The 23,509-nt window shown below is 37.5% G+C and overlaps 1 protein-coding gene across 3 annotated transcripts in view; it reads left to right on the top strand.

Moving 5' to 3' along the window:
* LOC105227140 (cyclin-dependent kinase 14) overlaps positions 1-23,509 on the top strand; it is a 335,072-nt gene that overhangs the window by 105,561 nt on the left and 206,002 nt on the right. For all 3 annotated transcript variants that reach the window (XR_003845847.2, XM_011206351.4, XM_011206350.4), the window contains exon 2: positions 11,583-11,660. Coding sequence is in view for 2 of the 3 variants with exons in the window: in XM_011206351.4 (XP_011204653.1) it covers positions 11,583-11,660 (78 nt within the window). In the remaining variant the exon portion in view is untranslated. The remainder of the gene's footprint in view (positions 1-11,582; positions 11,661-23,509) is intronic.

Genomic DNA, 23,509 nt, shown 5'->3' with positions numbered 1-23,509 from the left:
CGCTTTTGTGTTTGGCATTCCTCCAATGGCAGCGATACGGCAAACAAAAACCCGTAAATTGTGTGGAAAATGAAGGAATCTAAACAAACTAATTGAGAAACTTTTCACAGCCTGTGATGTGGTACGTAAAGCTAATATCAAATATTGCATTGCTTGCTTTTGTTCCTGTCTGCTGTTGTTGATAAAAATAAAATATGTGTACAAGTGAAAGAAGAAGAACAAATAATATAAATATTTTGAGATATTTTAGGATTGCTATTGCTTTAAATGGCATTAATAGTACTTAGATGTGTTGCTAAGTGCCGGTTTTAAGATATACTAGGTTTTAGTTTATATAAAAGCCTACCTTCTACATTCAGCTCTGCAACTCGAATTATTCTCTCCACTTCTGGATTGAAGAAGTCGCAGGATAGGGAGTCGCCTTGTATGAAGCATCGTTTGGTGTCGAAAGGACCGGAGAGGTGCTTCCCGATCTTGACGGAGCTTTTGGCATTGCTCAACGTCAGTTTCCACAGCCTTGTAAGGTTGGCGGGGATTTCAAAGTGTAAAAATGTCATTTGAAAGAAGGTCTATAATGATGTCAAGTAATGTTATGCCTTTCCAAATCCTTCTAGTTTTATAAAACATACAAACTTTAATTGGTTACATTGCTAAAAATTCGAATATAAAAATACGGCCAACGCAAAGTCCTGCGTTCCATCTGATTGCTCCCCTTGACCATGAATGCCATCGTATACATTTCGAATTTTCGTATATGTGTGTTTTTGTATATGAGAACCTCAAAATTAGATATGCTACGCATGTTTTCCTCCACTTCAGAAATAGATTAATTATTCTACCTGCCAAGGATTTTGCAACACTTCAATAAGATAATTTAATTAGTTAAAATACAAGTGGCGTCTCGAGGAAGCTGCAGTGAAACGAAATGTGAATGTAAAACAAGTGGTTGTGCGGCCTGTGTACAGAATTTTTAATTAAAGCATGACAACCGGTTTAGTCACAGGGGGTGTTGTATACAGTGGTGTTCTGAAAAATAGCAGGATTTTCAAGGAACTTAGTTTTTAATAATTTATCATATTAAAATATATTTGTACTTATATTTATGAGTAACTATCCCTGAGTTTCTGAGGGTTACCATACATTTTTTTTTTATTTTTTGCGACCTTCAGTCATCACAAAGTATTTTCTGTACATGTTTGTTTTTGTTTTCGTTCGTGGAAATGGCCAGAACGACTTTAAGAAAAAAGCTTCGGAATATGTATTTGACGTGGCTCTTTTATTGTTTTGAACACGACTGTACTGGTACACATACATGTATCTATACACATACATATGTATGTATATAAATAATATATATACATATGTACGTAAACCAGAAGTACACGAGACACACCTGTTTACCGCCAACAACAACAACAACAACAAGAAACGTTTTAACCAAAATTTTGTGAATTAATTCACGTGCAATTGCACACAGACATACTTACATACACTCACCTCATTCAACAGCTTGCACGAGAGCGATTCTCGTTCGACGAACGCGCAGCAACAAACAATTCTTCATTACACATGAATGCGTCACTACCGAGCTTTTGTTGTTGTTTTTGATGTTTTTGTGCTATGCTCGATGTCAAAATGCCAATGCACATTTAATTAAAATTTAAAAATTCCAATTTAATTGCAAAATACTTCATAAACGAAAATAAATAAATAAAAATCACAACTTAACGAGTGAAATATCAACGAACTGCATCGAAGTGTAATGAAATGAAATGAAGCGGAGCGAAATGTAATCAAAGTGTTTTTATAAGCACATTGACCTCAAACTGTTTACAGATGTGTGCATGCTTGTGCATGTACATACAAAAACAAAATCATTCAGTCGCCCGCAGTAGGAATTAAGCAACGCACGATAGCATGTCTGTCTGTATGTAATAATCAAATAAATAAAAAAATAATATAAAATAATATCACTAACTAACAGTTTGACGGACGAGCGGATGAGCGAACGAACGTCGACTTTCTCATGAATGATGATGACGATGCGGTGGCGGTTCGTTGATAATGACAATGCCGGTTGGTTTACAAGTGGTTACTGTCTGTGTTCGGCAGCGAGTGGGTGGGCGGGACACTAGCGAGGGGTGGTTTGTCGGTGGCCTTGTTGAAAAATGAATTGTGCTGATTACTGCGTTTGAGATAAATAAAGGAAAATATATAAATAAAAGCAATAATATTAAAGATAAGATAACCTCTGTGTGCACATGAGTATTTTTTTCTTTCGGAAGTATGAAATTAACGCCAAATAACAATGCGTTCGAATCCTAAATTATTTCGGCAAAATATCTGCTACAAAAATAAACTTATCTCTTTAGATAACTTCCCTAAAAATTGTTAGCGATTAGTTGTTAAGGAATGACAATGAATATTTGTATTTATATAAGTACATAACCTTGAAGCAAGCAGAGCCAAATTTCTTGTTAGAAGTTTCATATTTGAGAGATTTTTATGCATATTTTCTTCTTTCACCAATTCAACTTGTTTCTTAACGAGCATATATTATATACTTCAACATTAATATTGTAACCAAAATATTAATCAAAAATGGCTTTATGCTGGCTGCTGTTTATTGGAACCCACCTATGGTCCAGAAATTGACGACATGAGAGCCTCTAATACTAAAAATAAAAATTTCTAAAACCACTTAACTGATCCGATAAATGTCACGAGATCGAGGATTGTTTGTTTGATGACAAGAGATATTTCGATTTGCCCTCGCTCACTACCAGACTCGTTTTCTTCGCTTCCTTATACAGTCTGGAGAAAGTAGAACTAACGGCGTGGTGGTTACGGTCAATGATATCAATATCATCGACTTACGTCAGCACTAATACACTCTTGTTGGAGGTTGTACCTTCTCTATTCAGCTCTGTAGCTGGAATTACTTTCTCCAGCAGAAGATTGAAGAAGTCGCGCCATAGAGAGCTCAGCTCGGAAAGTCCTTTCCGATCCTAACGTTTTACACAGCCGTATTAGTTCCTTTTCGTGCTTTCAAAATTAGCTTTGAAATCGACGAGGAGGTGGTGTGTATCGATTCTCTTTTCACGGGTCTTTTCCCAAGATTTGGCACATGGTAAATATCTGGTCAGTTGTTGATTTTCCAGGTCTAAAGCCACACTGATAAAGTCAAATCAGTTTATTGACGATGGACTTTATTATTTCTTGAAAAGGCTTGGATTGGGCAGAGCAATTTACAATCGTCGGGCATGCTTTCGTTCGACCATATTCTTCCAAGAAATATCCGCTTCTGAGAAGATCTCAGTTCTACGCCGCCGTATTTGAACAGCTCGGCCTTCCATCGGTCCCCGCCGCTTTGTTATTTTTAGATGAGAACGTCTGCTCCATATCCTGGGGGGTGTCATCATATCCTGGTGTTATGCTTTCCTGCCATTCAGCATGCTGGGGAAGTGTTCCTTTCTAAATATGTGCATATTCTTAAAAATATGCAAATACCGTTAATATGGACTATGAATTCACATTTGTCAAAGCACAATGCAAAGCTGAAGCGCAAATATCTTTAACACAAAGCGGACTAACGGCTACACTTTAGAAGAGGAAGTCGGTAGATAGTCAGACTTTTCGCTGTCAATTGAGAATTTGAATGCGTAAACTAAGCTGAAAGCTTGCTGACTGTCGACTTGGCTACCAACACTAAGCGTATGTGTTGAACATACATAAAAGTTATATAATTCTAATAATATGCAAATAAATATCAAGCGTTGCCATTTTCTATGAACAGCAGCTAACTCACCGACTCGTTCGCCCAGGCGCTCAGAGCGTTGCAATATAACTGCCTGGTTGTAACTGGTAAACTCAATGTCTGTAGGAAAACGCTGTGTGACGTGTTTATCGAGTCACGTTCGTTTTTTTTGTCGTAACTACCGTCATCAACACAGGCGCTATTAACATCATCGACGTCTTGGCTGTGTCTTTGCATAAATTGCACTCGTTAAAGCGGTAGCTGAGAGTTCTAGATGCATAACCACTACACAACGGGTCTTGTGTTCGAAGCTCGGATGAAAAAATTTTAAAGTTGTGTGAAGTTTCGACTAAAACAGTTTTTATTTCACCTATTCTACGAAGATAACTTGCACCTATCTTTTGGAGATAGGTTGAACTTATTCTTTGGATAGAGCTGTAGCTTGCTCCACTTGTGGAGCAAATTTGAGAACGGTTTTCGAAATTTTGGAAGTTGCACGTTTAACCACCGTTTAAGTACTATATTATTCGTATTATTATAATATCAGACACTTCTTGCTATGTTTCTTCTTGTTATCAATTGTGGAAAATTTGTGATCGCTAGGCTGCCGATTGGGTGGGCAGAGCGGGTATCGTATGTAAATTTACGATGTGTCTGCATGTGTTCGTTTCTCTTTGTTCGACGCTTGCGATCGTCTGTCTGTGTTGTGTGAGTGTCTGGCTGTCTGTCTGGTAGCGTGGCAGCCGTTTTTGGTCGATTGCCTGCAAATCAAAATTGTACGTCTGAGCGAGCAGTGTAATTTGCATTGGCTGAAAGTGAAATAAGCAATTAATTAACATACAGACTCTCATTGCATACACAAACACACCCATATATCGATACATACATATCTATATGTATATATATCTCAGCTGTTGAAATGTATTTTGCCTAGACGCTTTTGACGTTGACGCGTTTTCGCAATTTCTTTGCATACATATGCGATTACGTTTTTATTATCATTAATTTATTATTTATTGCCGCATGATTGTCAATCGGTTTTTGTTTTTTATTATATTTTATCAATGATCAATCAATTTGGCTGTAGCACATGAAAAACCGCTTAGTAATCATCGAGGCAGTCAATGTCTTTGCGGCTATAATATTCTTCTATATATTTGGGCTAACATTTGCCGTTAATTAGCTAACCTGTAGTTTGTGGCACAGCAAGTATTTCTCAATCAAGTTGTGACAATAAATTTATTACGGTGCTAGTTTTCAAGTACAGTCTCATCGTTCTTTAAATATTTTGCGGAATATTCATACAAGATTTTGTTCCTGATGATTCAGTTTGTATGGCAGTTTGTATGTCAGTTAGTGGTGCGATTTGAAGAATTTCTCCGGAGATTGTACCGTTGGCTTGGTCAATAATCTATGCCGAAGGTCGGTAAGATATCTCATCAAAAAAACAAGTTGTCCATACAAGAACTTATTTTTGTTCGTTCAGTTTATATGGCGGCTATATGCTATAGTGGGCCGATATCGGTGGTTCTATCGAACGAGCAGCTTCTATAAAAGAAAAATATGTCTGTAACACTTCAGATTGATATCTTATATTATAACTGTGTGACAAACAAGCGGATATGACTAAATGGACTGTGGGACCAGTTGGCGAATTCGAAATATTTTTGCATCAATTAGCAATGTAAATTTGTAAATATTCCTCAGCAAATATGTGTGAAACTAAATAATACTTGAAAAATCTATTAGGTCTTTGATGAACAAATATTTTTTGAATATAAATTTTGCTAAATTATTCAGCTCGAAGTTTCGTAAACAAATAAAATATAAAGTACACATATTTTGCTTAAAGATATTCAGTTTATTCAAACATTGGAATTCGCGAAATAAGGCAGCGATAACCATTCTTCCATTTTTTCCAAGCCTTCTCTACAAACTTTAAGCTTTTGTCCACATATCAGCTGATTCACACATACTTAGCTGCCTGTTGTCCCAGTAGCTTAAAGATTATGTGATAATTCGTTGACGTAAAATGCACTTAAGCTACAAATAACTGGCGAAACGGTGCATATGTAAATATGTTTTATTACACTTAAACAATTTAAGTATGCAACTGGCGTGGGTATCGCTGAATTTTATGCAACTCCACATATTCCTTATGTCTTATACGCTGCAAAAATGCTGGCTTGAGGACGCCAAACTACGAGTAGTATACATAAGAGCTCAAATATAAAGGGTGATTTTTTAAGAGCTTGATAACTTTTTAAAAAAAAAAAAACGCATAAAATTTGCAAAATCTCATCGGTTCTTTATTTGAAACGTTAGATTGGTTCATGACATTTACTTTTTGAAGATAATTTCATTTAAATGTTGACCGCGGCTGCGTCTTAGGTGGTCCATTCGGAAAGTCCAATTTTGGGCAACTTTTTCGAGCATTTCGGCCGGAATAGCCCGAATTTCTTCGGAAATGTTGTCTTCCAAAGCTGGAATAGTTGCTGGCTTATTTCTGTAGACTTTAGACTTGACGTAGCCCCACAAAAAATAGTCTAAAGGCGTTAAATCGCATGATCTTGGTGGCCAACTTACGGGTCCATTTCTTGAGATGAATTGTTGTCCGAAGTTTTCCCTCAAAATGGCCATAGAATCGCGAGCTGTGTGGCATGTAGCGCCATCTTGTTGAAACCACATGTCAACCAAGTTCAGTTAGTTTTGTTAGCATCGAACGATAGCGATCGCCATTCACCGTAACGTTGCGTCCAACAGCATCTTTGAAATTAAATTAATTTGGTTAAGATTCCACCCAACTCCAACCATTTCAAACAGTGCATTTAAAACATGCATGGGCAGTACTAATAGGAATGGTTGCTCTTCATCAAATGCGGCAATTTTGCATGATACGTAGCCATTCAAATTGAAATCTCCCAAAACAATCATGGAATCAGTATTATTAGCCATTGAGAAAACCTTATTTAACTGATTTTGGTAAATACGAATGCACTTAAATCTATGCAAGTCTGCATGCGTTAGTAAGTCTATTCAGATGGATGAAGAATGTCAACAGCAAACAAGACACCTTCTCTTTGACACCATGTCTGAAATCCCACGTGATCTGTCAAATACTAATGCATGACTACTTATTCTAACCTCAAAAAAAATCGAAACCGTTCATCTAGGTTGAACCAAAAAATGTGATAACAATCGCGAACAGTAATTTACTAGGCTTTGGAGATTGTTTTGAACATTGTATTAAATTCGTGTTGTCAAAAACAGTTTGAAATCGACGAATAGGTGATGTGTGTCGATCTTATTTTCATGGGTCTTTTCCATCATCATCTCAGTACGTTTTGAATATACTGGTTTTAGTTTGATTTTACAGCCTCAAAGCTTTATTCAGCTCGGCCAAAGAATACGTTCAATAAACCACGAATATTTTGGTTGATTGGTTGAGGAGGTTTATCCCCCGATAGTTGGGGCAGATTATGGGGTCTCCTATTTTGTGGATTGGACAGAGCACACTTAAATTCCAATCGTCGAGCTTGCTTTCGTCCGACTGTATTCCACAAAGAAGCTGTTGCCGCACCTTATCAGTTCTTTGGCCGTTTGAATAGCTCGCTAGCAATTCATCTAAGGCACCAGTCACTAGATCACCTGTGGGCGTTCTACAAGAATATGCTTGAAACATTTCGAACACCATTTTTCGTAGAAATTTCGAGCATCACCACTTGTCTAGTTCTTCATACTTACGCATTTCAGCCTCTCTTTCTGTCTTGAAATGCTTCTGGCTTCTTTCATCAGCTCTCGGTAGCTATCCCTTCCAGCACGTGTTGTGGTCGATCGTTCTGTTGTCCTTTCCGAAAACAAATGATTTCATTTGCAGCGATACTTAGGGAGCTTGAAATACCGCCCCACAGTTCCATTATACCAAGTTCCTGATGACTGCTCACAGAGAGGAGGAGTGCAAGTCGAGTAAAAAATCGTTCGGTTGTCTGTTGTAATTGCAATTTATCGACGTTGTACCTTCCTTGTGTTTGTTGACAGGCTAATCTTGGCTGCAACAAGTTAATGGTCCCAGTCGATATTAGGACCTCTGAAAGTACGCTTGTCTAAAACACTGGAGACATGTCTTTCCTCAATCACAACGTGATCGATTCGGTTGGTGGGTTTTCGACCCAGAGACAGCCAGGTTTGCTGGCATCTAGTACTACAGATAACCATATTTCGGTCCCCGGTGAAGCCCATCAGCCTCAACCCATTTGGGCATATTTCATTATGAAGGCTGAATTTACCGACCGTTGTGACGTTCATCCACCGGGGTGAATTCTAGTCTCTCTACTACCATGAATTCCACACCTAATTTGCGCTCCTTCATTTCGCAACTGTAGCAAATGCCACGAGGACCTACTTGCGTCAGTTCTTTTCCCGTCTTTCGCTCGGCGGTGATGATGTCAACCTTTACTATACCAGCTGAAGAGCGGCAACTTTCCAATTAAGGGTCCGGACATTCCAGGTGCATGCCTGGAATCCTTTACCCGTTTGCAGGGGTCGTCATCAAAGGAGGGATCTCTCATCCGATGCTGGTTTCTTTTTTTCATTGGTATGGTTTTTTAAGTGGCGGGTCCCACATCCAGCGCATAACCCTGGAGAAGGATATTTTGCCTTCTCGCTGTAGCCTTCAAGCGAATATTTTTTGTCTACCCAGAGGATACTTGGTCTCTGACCGGAAGTCCTGTGCTGCTTGAACCGTATGTAAAAGAATCGTTTCTGGCAAAACTCCCCCCGTAAATGAACGGCGCTCAGAGAACTTTCCTCACGTGCGTGAACGTCTACACATAGCTCCATCCACCATAAAATACTCGGTGTAAGGGGTATAAAAATGTTTCGCAAGGATTTTCGCCAGCGCATTGCAAATTTTACCTCTGGGATTTCTGTGCGCACAATATAAAGCGATTCCTGGCATTATTTGCATTCTTTTATTTTGCGTTATTATATTTCTATTCTACTCGCCGGCAGAGCGCCGCTGCCATTTTGCCGCTGGTGGCAGTAACAGCGGCGAGGATTGATGTTATAGTGCAATTTATTTTTCACGTTCCATTGCATCTGTTGCACATCCGAAACCATCGTCTAACCAACGAACCATTCATGCCAGCCCGCATAGCCCTTCATCAACCGCCATTTGTCTACCGTTATATAGCGTTGCGAGGATTGTGTTGATTTGCACACAATTTATGCGCTCGGTTGCGGCGCTACTGTTGCCATGAAGCTAACTTTATTTAATAAATGCACAAACAATGTTGTTATTTTTGTTTTGTTTTTTCTTGTTAGTACATATTTTTTAACTTTGGTGCGCGTGCCTGTGTTGGTGGCTTTTATTTGATTGATTTGATTGATTGTGTTGCATGTTTAGCAGTGCTCGTGTCGCCGCTATTCCTTGGCCTGCAGCAGTCACACACGCGATTTTGTACAATTTTTCACATATTTCCTTTGACATACAATAGATATAGCAAGGCACATATATGTACATCTGTGCATATGTGTATGTGCCTATTAGACCACAGCGACGGCAGACATGCAACCGAAAAGCGATGGAACGCCATCAACAGCTAAGCAGCCCTCGTAAGCGTTCCGCCAGCCATGCCACAGCTGACACAATGTAAATATTTTGTTAAACTTTCAAAGTCGATTTGGCCGCTGTCATGTCAGCAACAACTCAAATAGCAACAATTAATATGCAGAGCGCGGTTGGCTGCGCTCACTTACCATAAACCATACATACATATACATATCTAAATGTGTGTTTGCTCATATTATATATGTACATATGTGTGTATGGACATGTTTATATGCTGCTAAATGATTTGTGTTGTTTTATTTCGGATCAATTGGATTTTTGTTATTTCTGTGGAGACCGAGCACACACTTAATAAAACAGATGTGTGTAATTTTGGTGATTGGCCATAAATTTAAAACATTCGTTGTGTATTTAGCTACATCCAGGCGTGTTTTCTATGAATTCAAATATGTGTTTGTCTATCGAACCAGCCGGTAAAATTGATATTAATTTTGCCTATAGCTTTCCTCAATTATTGTATAGAAAATTAATTAATTATAATCGAAAAAGGAAAAAATGCGAATTTCGGCATATTCACATCCCTAAATATACGTTCTTTTGTTTGTAAACTCGGCTATAACCTCGTAAGTGGTGTCGACGCCAATAAAGAATAAATGTACGTTTTTACATATCAACTGATCAAAAATGATCCGGACTAACAAAAAGAAAACATAAAACATTTTTATAAACATACATACTTATCCTAATACAAATCTTCATTATCACAATGAGCTCCTGAGCCAATAAATAGTTACCAACAGTAAATCCAATTTATACACTTACGATAACCCATAGTTGGCTTTCAGTGTTTTCAGTAAGTGTCTGTTAATGGCTTCAATGGACTCAGAGCGTCTCTGAAGCGAATTTTTCAATTTCGAAAACAAAAAAGTCACTAAGAGTCGGCAAAAACGGTGACTCAGCGATAACCCTCGATCCGTCGTTGAGACCCTCATCATCGAGCTGAAAAATCTATGACGAATTGCTTGACGTGGAATGCGAATATCCTCATAACGGCCGTGTAGTATTCCTTATTCATCGTTTTTAGGGTCAGTTGAACGAATTTATAGTGAACCCTGGATATTTGACCGACTTTATAACACCATTCGCTAAAATTTTAGACAGTTACCAGTAATTATCAGTCATTTGATTAATATAAAGCTTCATTTTGTAAAAAATAAAAGGGTTTTAGTTCTAATATTCACACGCTTCATACCCAAAATATTAACCGATATGTTTTGAGTTAATCCATAAGAAATGTGAGATCTTCTGCCACCTTTCTGACGCCAACAAGACAATTTTTAAGCACTGTTTCTTTAACTATTTCAATGTTAATGTCATTAACAGACGACTCGGTTGAGGCAAGTTCGCGATGACTTCACTGGAGGTTTTGCGCCACATATTAAGTACTCCACTAAGTTGTCGCTGTTATTTTTAATGAAAATTCAATTCTATTTTGGGATTGGTTACAAATATTCGAAGTATTCGCTCGCCACAACATTTTCCGATCCTTTTGACAAAGCTCGAATACCATTACGGTAAAACTGTTCATCTTGTGATGCTTACCAAGAATCAAGTCAATTTCGACAGACTTCCAATTTAAGCCTTTCCCGGTAGGTTTTAATGGGGTTTGGCAACCTGGAGCCGAGCGTTGTCAAGCAGCAGTATCATTTTTTCATGTCTCTCCTGGTATTAAAAACATAAGAAATCCAAGTTCCTTGTTTTTGAATAATCTTAAGTGCATGTAGTTGGTTTGACATGGCTTGGCGGGTAACCACCAATGCTGAAGCTAACTCTTCTTGCATTTGAACCGGATCCCCATCGAGCAACTTCTCCAATTCAGCGTCTTCGAAGTTGTTTGACCTTCTCTCACCTGGGCGGCCCTTAATATCGAAATCGCCGTCTTTGGAGCTACAGTCACGGCTCGCTGTTTCACTTGGAGCTGCACCTTGGTAAACTTTTTGGAGTTCCTGTTGTGTTGCAGCCGCCAATCAACACTTCCCGCAAACCCGTCATTAAATGTTTTTGTTTGTATGTGGCAAAAATTACCAGACTAACTTCTATCGTAGAAAACCAACAGCTAAAATATTTCTGAATTCTTAATGAATTTTTTTTTAATCCATAACTGTAGTTTTTACAATAAAAATTATAATAAGTTTATAACTGGTAATATTTCATTATTATTTTTGTAATTAACCACATATTTTCTTATCATTTCAGGCGTGACAATGCGCGAGAAGAAGGGCGGCGCATTGCAGAAGCTCAAAAAGAGGCTATCGCACAGTTTTGGCCGATTAAGTAAGTACTCCATTCACTTTTTTTTCGTATGTAAAAGTATGTAAATCCCTTGATTTGATTTTTGTTTTTAGCTAATATATATTGTTTTTAACAGTAACAAACATTAAAACTGCAGTATGAATTATTTTTTATTAAGTTTCGGCTTCAGCAATATACAGTGTTGAAAAAAATAATGGAAATAAGTTGGTTGCTTTCGTTGTCTTCAAATATTTAGTATGGTGTTAAAGTAATATTTATTTAATATTTGTTTTTTTTTTTAACAAAGAAATGAGTATACTTCATTATAAGGAACCAAAGGTTTTTATACTCTCGCAACAAAGTTGCTAAGGAGAGTATTATAGTTTTGTTCACATAACGGTTGTTTGTAAGTCCTAAAACTAAAAGAGTCAGATATAGGGTTATATATACCAAAGTGATCAGGGTGACGAGTAGAGTTGAAATCCGGATGTCTGTCTGTCCGTCCGTCTGTCCGTGCAAGCTGTAACTTGAGTAAAAATTGAGATATCATTATGAAACTTGGTACACGTATTTCTTGGCTCCATAAGAAGGTTAAGTTCGAAGATGGGCAAAATCGGCCCACTGCACGCCCACAAAATGGCGGAAACCGAAAACCTATAAAGTGTCATAACTAAGCCATAAATAAAGATATTAAAGTGAAATTTGGTACAAAGGATTGCATTAGGGAGGGGCATATTTTGACGTAATTTTTTTGGAAAAGTACTAAGTTTATTGTACATATCTCGGAAACTACTATAGCTATGTCAACCAAACTCTATAGAGTCGTTTCCTTCAGGCATTTCCATATATAGTTCAAAAATGGAAGAAATCGGATAATAACCACGCCCACCTCCCATACAAAGGTTATGTGATTTTCAACTAAAAGTGCGTTAACCGACTAACAAGAAACGTCAGAAACACTAAATTTTACGGAAGAAATGGCAGAAGGAAGCTGCACCAAGGCTTTTTTTAAAAGATGATAATGGGCGTGGCGACGCCCACTTATGGACCAAAAACCATATCTCAGGAACTACTCGACCGATTTCAATGAAATTCGATATATAATATTTTCCTAACACCCTGATGACTTGTACGAAATATGGGTGAAATCGATTCACAACCACGCCTTCTTCCAATATAACGCTATTTTGAATTCCATCTGATGCCTCCTCTGTATAATAAGTATATAGGTACATTAGGAACCAATGATGATAACGGAATAAAACTTTACACAAATACGGTATTTGAGCTGAGGTATCCCTTGTGGAAAAATTGTCGTGATCGGACTATAACTTTTCAAGGTCCCTGATATCGAACACGAAGAACTCAGTGCCTAACCTAATTTTTCACCGAAAATGTCGGTAAATCTCTCAGAAATTAATTCTAATTAATTTTACAACAAAATAAAAAATATGTAAATGACGTAAATGCCTCCCTCATATTTGACAGTCTAGGATGGTAGGTAGTATTTTTGAGGCTCCTGCCAAATATCTTTCCATCAGATCCCAACAAATTAATTTTGACGGGTTATGTATCGCTTTGCAACATTTTTACGAATTGTTTGCTAGGATGTTGAACTTTCCCAGCTGAAAATGCCTTCAAATCCGACTGTATACTGCAAGGCAGTCGTGAGGTACTTTAATAAAAAAATGTTTTTTTTTTTTTAATGCACGAATCGGAAGGTCCTCGAACTCTTGTGGCCCGTCTCATGCTCAGTTTTTCCTTTGTTTCTTTAAAGTGAACTGCAGAAAACACTTTTTTAACAGAGCTGTATTAAAAAAGAAAAAATCAGATTTTAACAGATTCATGCTTACATTTATTAAAAACATAAAAACATTTTGCAGATTAATTACTTCTTAAAAATAATTTAATCTTTTCCTACATACCTCCCACCAGCTTCTCAACAGTATCTTCTATAATTTTCTTTGCTTGAGGGAAGCCACATTTTCGAAAAATTGTTTGTGGTGTCAGGTGTTTTATGCTCTTTTTACCAGCACCCAATATCTTTCAATGGGTCTGAGCTCCGGACAGTTAGGAGGATTTGCATATCTTGGCACAAAAGCTATACTGTTCTTCTCATACCACTCAACTGCCGATTTTCTATAGTTTTAAGAAGCCAAGTCAGGCCAAAAATATGTGGACACCTAATGCCATTTTATGTATGGCAAAAGCCGAGTTTGCAACCACTGGATGTATAAATCTGTGTTGATGGCTCCAGATGTAAGAGAAGAGTTGATTCTTTTACCACAGCTACTAATTGCTTGACAAATTAAAAATATCTTTAGAAACTTTGTTTCTTTTTAACTCCTCTCTCTCTCCTCTTCGAAATTCTCCCTATGAGCTGCAACATAAAAATCCACACCTGCAAGCTGAGAAAAGTCCCCAAGTACATATGTACTTCTCATCATCCATAATGTAGCTTTTAAGGAAATCAAGGTAAAGCCGTTTGGCTCTATCTTTTGCCATGTTGTTCTTTTTGGAATTCTAGTCTGGAACTTTCTGAGCTATGTAAGACTTAAGCTCTTCTTCTTATTTAACTTTCCAGACAAAAGTTTCAGAACACTGTAGTTTTTCCGTGATCTTTCTCCCCGATATGTTGGGATTACGCTATTACATTCTCAGCTACGTCGGGGTTATTAAAATCTTTAAAAAGCGAATAAGTATATACGAATATAACTCCCTAAAAAGTTACCATATTTTTGGCCTCAATTTATTATACCCTGAACAGGGTATATTAAGTTTGTAACACCCAGAAGGAAGCGTCGGAGACCCTATAAAGTATATACAAATATAAATGATCACTATGTCGAGCTGAGTCGATTTAGCCATGTCCGTCCGTCTGTCTGTATATATACGAACTCGTCCCTCAGTTTTTAAGATATCGTTTTAAAATTTTGTAAACGCCATTTTCTCTTCAAGAAGCTGCGAATTTATCGGAACTGCCGATATCGGACCACTATAACAAATAGCTGTAGTATAAACTGAACGATCGGAATCAAGTTCCCATATGGAAAACTTTCACATTTAGCAAGATATATTCACGAAATTTGGTATAGATTAATTTCTAAAGCAAAAATGTAATCTCCGAAGAAATTATTCAGATCGGCTAATTGTAGCCTATAGCTGCCATACAAACTGAACGTTCGGAATCAAGGGCTTTTATGGAAAACTTTCGCTTTTGACGATATATCTACACGAAATTTGGCATGTATTACTGTTTAAGGTAACAATATAATATCCGAAAAAATTGTTCAGATCGGATTACTATAGCATATAGCTTCTATACAAACTGAACACATAGTTACTAACCTGTGAAGGATATTTAGCTTAGTTAACGCTTTTTGTTGTTTTGATTTAATCTACCACAAAATATATGTGAACATTACTTACTCTAAAGAGATGTCGAGATTAAGTTTAGAAATAAATTGAAAAAGCATTAGCGCAAGCAACTTTCGCAATAACTTTTGCACTTTGAAAAAAATGTGGAAATTGTCTGCCACAATGAAAATCATAGCCCAACACTGAGTTGCATTTGCTGTTATGTCGAAAGCTATCAGAAGCTTACACATTCACTTAAGTAAAACGAAAGCACAACTGAAAGTAGTCGGGTAAATAGGTTTTCCTCTTGTATCCTGGAAATGCACAACTACGAAATCTCTGTAAAATCATTTTTTGTTGTTTTTCAAATGTGGCAACAACCTGCACGATTCTTTGACTGACTAAACCTTTTGGGGCTGGCTTGCGCGCCTACTTTCCAACCAACAAACGTGCAAGGGCTGGGCTGCCAGCCGCTCTGTGAGGCTAATGTAAACTGGCATAAAGTGGTATGTGCTATGAAATTGGTAACGTGGTGTCAAACATTGGCTGCACCCAAACGTTGCTGCAGACAATCGTTGCAAGCAGCCAACTAGCCAATCACTTAGTGCCACTCATCCGACTAGCCTGGCTTGGCCAGCAAGCGTGGCGCAACAAAACCAACCGGTTTACCAGCATATCCAGCAAACATTTCGCTAACCGAAACCTGTGACAGCTTTCAATTGTTGCCTTGTGGCAACATGCCCGCACACAAGCTACATGCCACATGCCGCATGCTGCAAGCCACTTTTAATTGTCGTTTGTCAAATGCGTAGGCATTCCTGTCAATAAAATACGAATTTTTCAAATGCCTCCTAGCTGCAAACACACACACACACACAACATACACAAACACATTTGTTGGTCGGATCATTTCACGTTTTGCGTCATTCACCTGTAAATGTGACACCACAGCAAAACGAGAATTAAACAGTAAAATACACAAACGCAAAACATTTCAATTGCTAGCCTGCCTGTGTGTTTTTGTTTGTAAGCGTTTTGTTTTTGCTTTTACAACAACCAAGCTTTGCTCAAAGTGCATTTGGAATCTGCAGCGTGCAATTTGTGCTCTCTCCCGTGCCCCGCCGATGCGCGTCATTCAGTGAGTTTAACAATCAGTCTCTTTGTCACTCAGTCATTGCGGCAGCAGCAGCGTACAAAACTGATATTTGTCATCTACACAAGTCAATTACCCTCCGTGGACTCTTGCTTGTGCATGGGGGTTCTCCTCCTCGCCTCCAACCGACTACAGCAATGGCTCACTTGCTCGCCAATTTCCTCTCGAATTGCATAGCTGCACAATCAGTGTCAATCGCTCAATTGTTCAAGCGATCAGCCGTTTACTTCTCTTCTCTCCTCTCTCCACCTATCCTCTCCCCATCACAGCTCCCACTCAGCCAAATGGCAGGGTAACCACATTTTCAATGCCCATGACTGCTTTGTTTCCCATTCGCTCGCACGCTTATATTGTTGCTGTTAGTTTTTTCCCGCAAATTTTTTCTTTTTAATTTTATTTCCCATTGTTTAGCGAAATACTTGTTTATTATATTTTCCTGACTCAATTTGATACCCCTATATGGTTGCCATTTATTTACGAAAAAAATCTGTTATAATCGGCTGCTTGCTGTATATGGTATAGCAGTTTCATTAAACTGTTAGCGAGTGTATGTACATATATGATCTCGTGTTTTCACATGCCGCGTAGGTGGTGCTGCGCAGAGTTCCGGTGTCAGTTTAAATAACAATCAAATTACGCGCTGAATGAGTCATTTGAAATATTTTTTTGCTTTAAGCAGCTACTATACTACTTGAGGGAAAAATTAAGATATTATATAATATTATATACAAATAATGTCAATATCGCTTTGGAAAGAGAGATTTTTTATTTCTAAGTCTTGGAGCATAGGCGTTAATAGACGACGGTCTTCAGTACTATTTTCCATAATATTTATACTTGTAGCTTTGTGTCTGTTAACAGCTTTTGAGTGGTTTGTAAACATCTGATTTAGTCTCTTGAACATAAAATAATTTTTGTATAGTTTTCCTTTTTCATAGCAGTTAAAAACATGCACCACTGTCAGCAAGAACGCGTTGAATATTCTCTTCTAAGGCGTCAGTAAGCTCAGTGGATCTGCTTAGACAAGCGCGTCCACGTAGCCCAACAAGCAAGAGTCCAATGGTGTTAAGTCCCAAAAACTTGGAGGCCACGCTCACCAAAATTTCCTTCAACAAAGTGATTGTTTTGTTGGCTGTATGGTATGTAGAGCCGTCTTGTCCACATCAACATCCTCCAATTCAGGCACGAAATAGTCATTAATCAAGGCATTAAGCGTTCCTTATTAAATGTAATAATGTGTTCAGAAATTTCGTGCAAGAATCGGAGTCGGTGACCACCTTGGTTTGGTACCACTTACCGAACGTGTGACGTGCTTGATGGTCGTTCGGCTGCAACTTTTGTATGATTTGGATTTTGTAAGCCCGAAAACCAAGATCCTTTCTGAATATCTCCCATAAAGTGGATGGTCACAACTTTTGTGCGCGATGTCCGAAGTATACACTCGCGTCTACTTTGATACTCCGATCCACATCATCAATAGCGTTTTTGCTGCGCACTGTATAGCGTATCTGAGGATATGCAGAGTAAAATCGATCCATGGTTGCTTGAATTACCGACTCTGTTGGGCGATTATGCCGACCGACTATTGGTCGCAGCAACCGAGGCGTCGTGCGTATCTAAACATCCGTTGTTTAGTTGTGGGATAAATTCTACTCAGTACAAATATTAACCTTATACGAGGGTTGCCTTATATATTAATCATCGAAAATCCCTCAATTCTTTAGTAAGTTCTGTACACTTTTGCTTTCGGTTGAACCTATTTTCGAAACATTTTTCCACTCTTCGTTGCTGTAGTCCTATGGTTGTGACTTGTCCAGTTTTTCCAAAACAAAAAGGCAACGATTTGCTCGACTAACTTTTGTTGGATTCCGCTCATCTTGAAACACCCATACATTCGACTGCTGTTAACTTTCGTGCCCATTCGCGTAAATTCACCTGTCGAGAGGTAGTGTATTTGTTTAATATTTCTCTTGACCAATCGACACTAGCCTTTTTTTGAACGATCGACAAGCTGTGCGGGATCCAACATGAACAATCAAATGTTCATGCAATATTAAGTGTATGCTGGTCAAACTAATGCCTATAGTTGTCTCAATCTCACAATAGATTACATGACGATCTTGCAATATCAGTTTGCGCACAGCATCAATCGTTTACTGATTTTATACGACCTTCACGAAATTCGTCTTGTAGAGATCTACGACCTCAATTGAATTCACCATACCATCGATAAACACTAGTCCTTGATGGAGTTTCATCGCCAAAAGTTCAATTTCGTTCATCTATATACTCTTGCTGAGCTAGTTCTCTTCGAAAGTTATAAGAAATAATCGCACGAAAATCATTAATTCCATTTTTGGCCGAGATGAATATTTTAAGTTACTGTAAACCACACAAATAGAAAGCGTTTGAGTATGTATAACATAAAAAATACCAAACTTTACGACATCCACAAAGTTGTGAGTTTCCAGGTTGCAACAAAAGGATTGCCTGGCACAGATCCTTTGAGCACGCATTTTTTACCCCTTCACCCGTTTCAAGGATATCGTAGAAGCGAATTATGATGTGTTTAATAATACTACCAGACTGCCAGATCATTTTTTTTTCCAAAGTCTCATTCCAAATAGAAACAAAAAACTAAAGCTTCCTATTGAATGCGCCTATAAATGTATTTTGTGACTATTACTTTGCAGAATTTATGTTATTTGAAAAAATTACTAACTAAAACATTATTAAATGATGCTTTCGTGTTATACCAAAAATTCACAAATATGTAAATTCCTATTTTATTTGTTGGATTTTCCGATTATTTGCATTTCTATCTGACTGCACTAAAATGTTTAAATTGCTGGCAAAATGCCAAACAAAACGTGCGTGTTTGTTTAGGTGTTTCAGGGAAATTAGTAATAATAAATGTGGCATATTTATTTATTTACAAAATTCCCACATCTACAACTGTAAATATTCGCTAAATTTACCCAATTGCTAATTATGAAAATTTAATCAAATATTTGCACTTCTCGGTTTGATTGTCTATCATACTTAGTTAAATTGTTATTTATCCCTGCCTTGATACCCACTAATTATTTATGTATATATGCATGTGTGTATATATGCAAGTATATATGTATATATGTATTATATTATGCGTATGTATAAATATGTATAAATATGTAAAGCTTTCAGTATTAATTGATTGGTATTACTTAGCAGCTTAAGATGGCTGAAGTGATCTCATTGTGTTATTGCTGTCAGTTACTTGGTACTTATCAAATATGAAATAATATTCTCTGTACTTACAATGTCAATAAGTTAGTAATGCATAGCAATAATAATATAGGGTGTTTTATAAGTAGAGAAATTTGTATGAGAAAAACTATACTAGACCACTGGAAAATAACAAGCGACATTTTAGTTCCACATAGGGAAGAACTTATGTTGAACGAATTATATAAAGAGACTTGTCTGTAAAGTAAAGTGATCTATGGGTGGCAGGTTTAGTACTGGGTCAAGGGCCGCCGTTTCTAAAATCTCCCGTTATGAAGAGCGGAGCGAGCCTCTGAATCCGTTCCATTGGCTTCCGGTAGGTGGATTTCAGTATCCTGTCCACCATACTAGTCCACCGTAGAACAGAATTGGTCATACAACTGTAAGTTATATTTGTTTTGAACTAGCTTATGACCAGTCCAAACACTATAGTTGGCAGTTAGTCGGAAATTTGTAGTTGTCAAATAGTATTAACAGCTTAGACATAGAGTATGTATAGTACGTATTTGCATGTTTTGCTGACAATAATATTTAGCAGAGTTTTTGTTATGTTTTTGTCAGTTGTTTCCCTTCTCTACTTCTATTGAATTTCGTGACACTGCTGATTGCCCAGGAAGCAGACAATAAACTAGAGATAGTCTACAGATTAAGCGCATGTGTTTCCCTTTTACTTGTCTATTGTTAATGCTATTATGCATGAGAAATGTTATTGAAAGAAAGGAAATAAATTTGCACAAAAAACATGTCAGCTCTTCCTCAAGTGGCCTTATCACGCCGCGCAGACAGCTGTAATAAATCAGTCGTGCTGTGTTATGAAAGTACATAGATATATATGATAGATATATATACGCATATGTATACTATACGAGTATAAGTATGTATGTATATGTTAGTCAGTGGCCTGTGGTAACTGATAAGAGAAAAACTTTACACATGTGCATTCAAATAAACTGTACAGTTGTTCACAAAATATTGGCAGTGAGCATATAATTTTTGACCGAAAGTATTATCGAATATCAGATTTCATATATGATGAATACTGATATTCTGTTAACATGATGGAATCAGTGATAAAATATGCTTTCCGACAGCATTCTAAACTAAATAAACTAACCTTTAACTAGACTGATAAGAATTTTCGTACAAATTCATATAAAGTTGTTATAAAAAACTATGAAAGAGCTGACTAAAATAATGTCACAATAAAATTATGGATGTCGGAAAGCATTGTTTCACAGACATTAACGCGATGACGATTTCAAAAAAAATGTAGTGATTTTGGAAACAATCATGCTTCCACATTTCTTAAGCCCAAATGATCTTTCAAAATGGTTTTCAGTGATCCTTCTGATATTCCAACGATGCCAGTACGATCTCTGACTGTTAATCGACGATTTTCAAGCAACAATTCCTTTATTTTATTGACGCTAGATCATCAGTTGATGTAAATGATCGTCCTGGTCGTGGTTTACGATTCCCTTTCAATAATTTTTACCAATAAAAAAGCATTTTCTCGCCCTCAAACAATTATCACTCAACATTCTGAACGTTTCGGCCCCAGAAATTTGATTCCGAACACAAAACTTAATGCAAATTCTTTGTTGAATTTGACTTATCGTACAAATCGCCGAATACACTTTATGTATAGGGTGGGCCATATAAAATTTTAAATTTAAAGATAGGTCGTAAAAGATGGAGTATAGCGTTTGCTGTATGGCACGTAGCGCCGCCCTGCTGGAACCAAATGTTGACCAAGTCTTTCTCTTCAATTTGCTTGAAGAAAAATTCGGTTAACATTGCGCGATATCGCTCACCATTGATGGTTACGGTTCCTTCTTCATTTTCGAAGAAAAATGGGCCGATGATTCCACCAGACCAAAATCCGCACCATACAGTGATTCGTGCTGGGTGCATTGGCTTCTCGACGATTACGTGCGAGTTTTCTGTGCCCCAAATGCGACAATTCTGCTTGTAAACGTAACCATCGAGGTGAAAATGAGCCTCGTCCGAAAAGATGATTTTTCGGTAAAATTGACCATCCTCGGTCAAATGATCTTCTGCCCAATCTGCGAACTGTAGAATAGTGAATAGCGACCCATTTCGTAAATTTTAAACTTTTTACTGAATATCTGTCACTTTCCGAATGGTATTTTACGTTTTCAATGTCGAAATATAGATAATTCAATTTAAAAAGTTAGATGGCCCACCCGTTATTACAGAAAGACGTATACTAAACATTAAGGTTGTTTGATATGACATTTACGTAGCTTTGAAGAGAAATCCATGAAAATATTGAATATAAAGAAAACTCCAACCAAAAATCGCCATCAATTCGTAAGTGTGGAATGGGTGTATTAATGTTACGTTTAAACAGGTGATGGCTATTTATGTAATATAATTTTTCCAACTTCGGACACCATAAACCCATAGCGATAATATAGAAACCTTCCCCTATCTTAAATGTTACCGGAAAGTGATTGAAACTGCGATTCGATGCTAGGTTTCAAGCGTTGGAATCACACGTCGAAGAGGATTTTTTTCATAAAAAAGTAATTTCTACCTAGCTCCCCTTTTCAATCTTGATTATTCACTTAGTGAAATCCAGATTTTTGCTTCAAAAATTTGAAATTTTGTAGCGCTAAAGGAAAAGTTTTGTAGCCTGATTCTTTCGCTCAACATATACTCAATTCTTTCTTCGATCCTCGCAATAAATATTCCTAATTATTTTCTATAAATTTACGAAGAACCTGGAAAAGTTTTACGGTTAATAGAAATCTGCTGTTGTTGCTCATTGGTGCAGATGCAAATATCTCCGGTCTAACCTTTTGAAGTTATGAAGGATAAAATGTGGTTTGAAGCTCTACATACAATGCCGGACTCTATAAATAGACCGTTTAATATTCCTAGAATTTATTGAATGCCAAAATTAAAACTAGTTGGATCTTCTGTTGATGCTATTTGTTTCCAGTTTTATAAATCAGTTGTGTAAAAAACCGATTTTCCTTAATTGAAAGCAACACAAATCTTTATCATCTTCAATGGACAATTTTTCAGTGCCACACTTGTCTTATCTGCAATGTAGATTGCTGTCCAGGATAACACTATTTATTTTTATAAACTTTCAGTTGTTTTCCGAAGTGACTAACCGCTAACTATCGGTTACAAAGGCAACATCAACACATTTGAAGCACATTACTGTCCTTACTCCCCTGGCCACTGAACTAGTCTTGCATTTGGCCATCACACAATAAAACGAGATAATCAAGTATTCCGTTTGAAGTCAACAGCTGCTGATGAAGACGGTGTGATGCCAGTGAGAAGTGTCTGCGATGTGGCTATCAATTGCTGCTGCAACTGCAAGTGAAATTGAAACTCCTCTACTTTGTTGCTGTAATTACATTACTCGCAATGCTGTTGCGGCTTTTTTTGTTTTTGTTTCTGTGTGTTTGTTGCACTTACTTTGTTCGTTTGCAACGAGCAAACGACACCATAACGTGGTTGCGACAAATGCGATAAGCAGCTGAAGAAGATAATCGCGGAGTGGCAAACTGAAGCAGTAAAGTGAGATGAGGAAAAGAGGAATCTGAATGCTTAGAAAATTTGCAGCTGCGCCTGAAGATTGAGGTAATAGAAGAAGATGATGAAGGGAAAGAGTGAAAAGTGAGAAGATGCTACAGTGCGGTCATTTTTAATAACAGAAGAGTTCTATTTGAAGATTTCGGTTGTTTTAGGAATTATAAACCGGTCCAAAAGTGGCCTCTTGCGGTTAAAACAGAAACATTGCTTCGCTCATGTGTATTCATCAACAAATCTATACAAATAGTTCTTTCCATTTCAATCCAGCTATATGAACATCTGTTGGACACTAACGAACGTTTTTCCTAGAGGGTTGGTTCTTCACTTCCAACAATTTTTTTTTTGTGTATTTGACTGGTCGTATTAAAGAGGAGAGACGTATGTGTAACGGGTTGTAGTCGTTTGCTTCTTATCACTGCTTGTTGTGATAGCTTTGATGGGGTCGTTGAAAGCATCTCGAGATTGCTGATACGGCTGTCACTGGACTGCACATGCAATTGAAGGAACTCGACGTGGCAACTTCAGTAGCTATGGCACA

The sequence above is a fragment of the Bactrocera dorsalis genome, chromosome 5 (genome assembly GCF_023373825.1).
Source record: "Bactrocera dorsalis isolate Fly_Bdor chromosome 5, ASM2337382v1, whole genome shotgun sequence".
Taxonomy (NCBI): domain Eukaryota; kingdom Metazoa; phylum Arthropoda; class Insecta; order Diptera; family Tephritidae; genus Bactrocera; species Bactrocera dorsalis.
The sequence above is the reverse complement of the archived record's forward strand: the minus strand, read 5'-3'. Positions and strand labels throughout refer to the sequence as shown.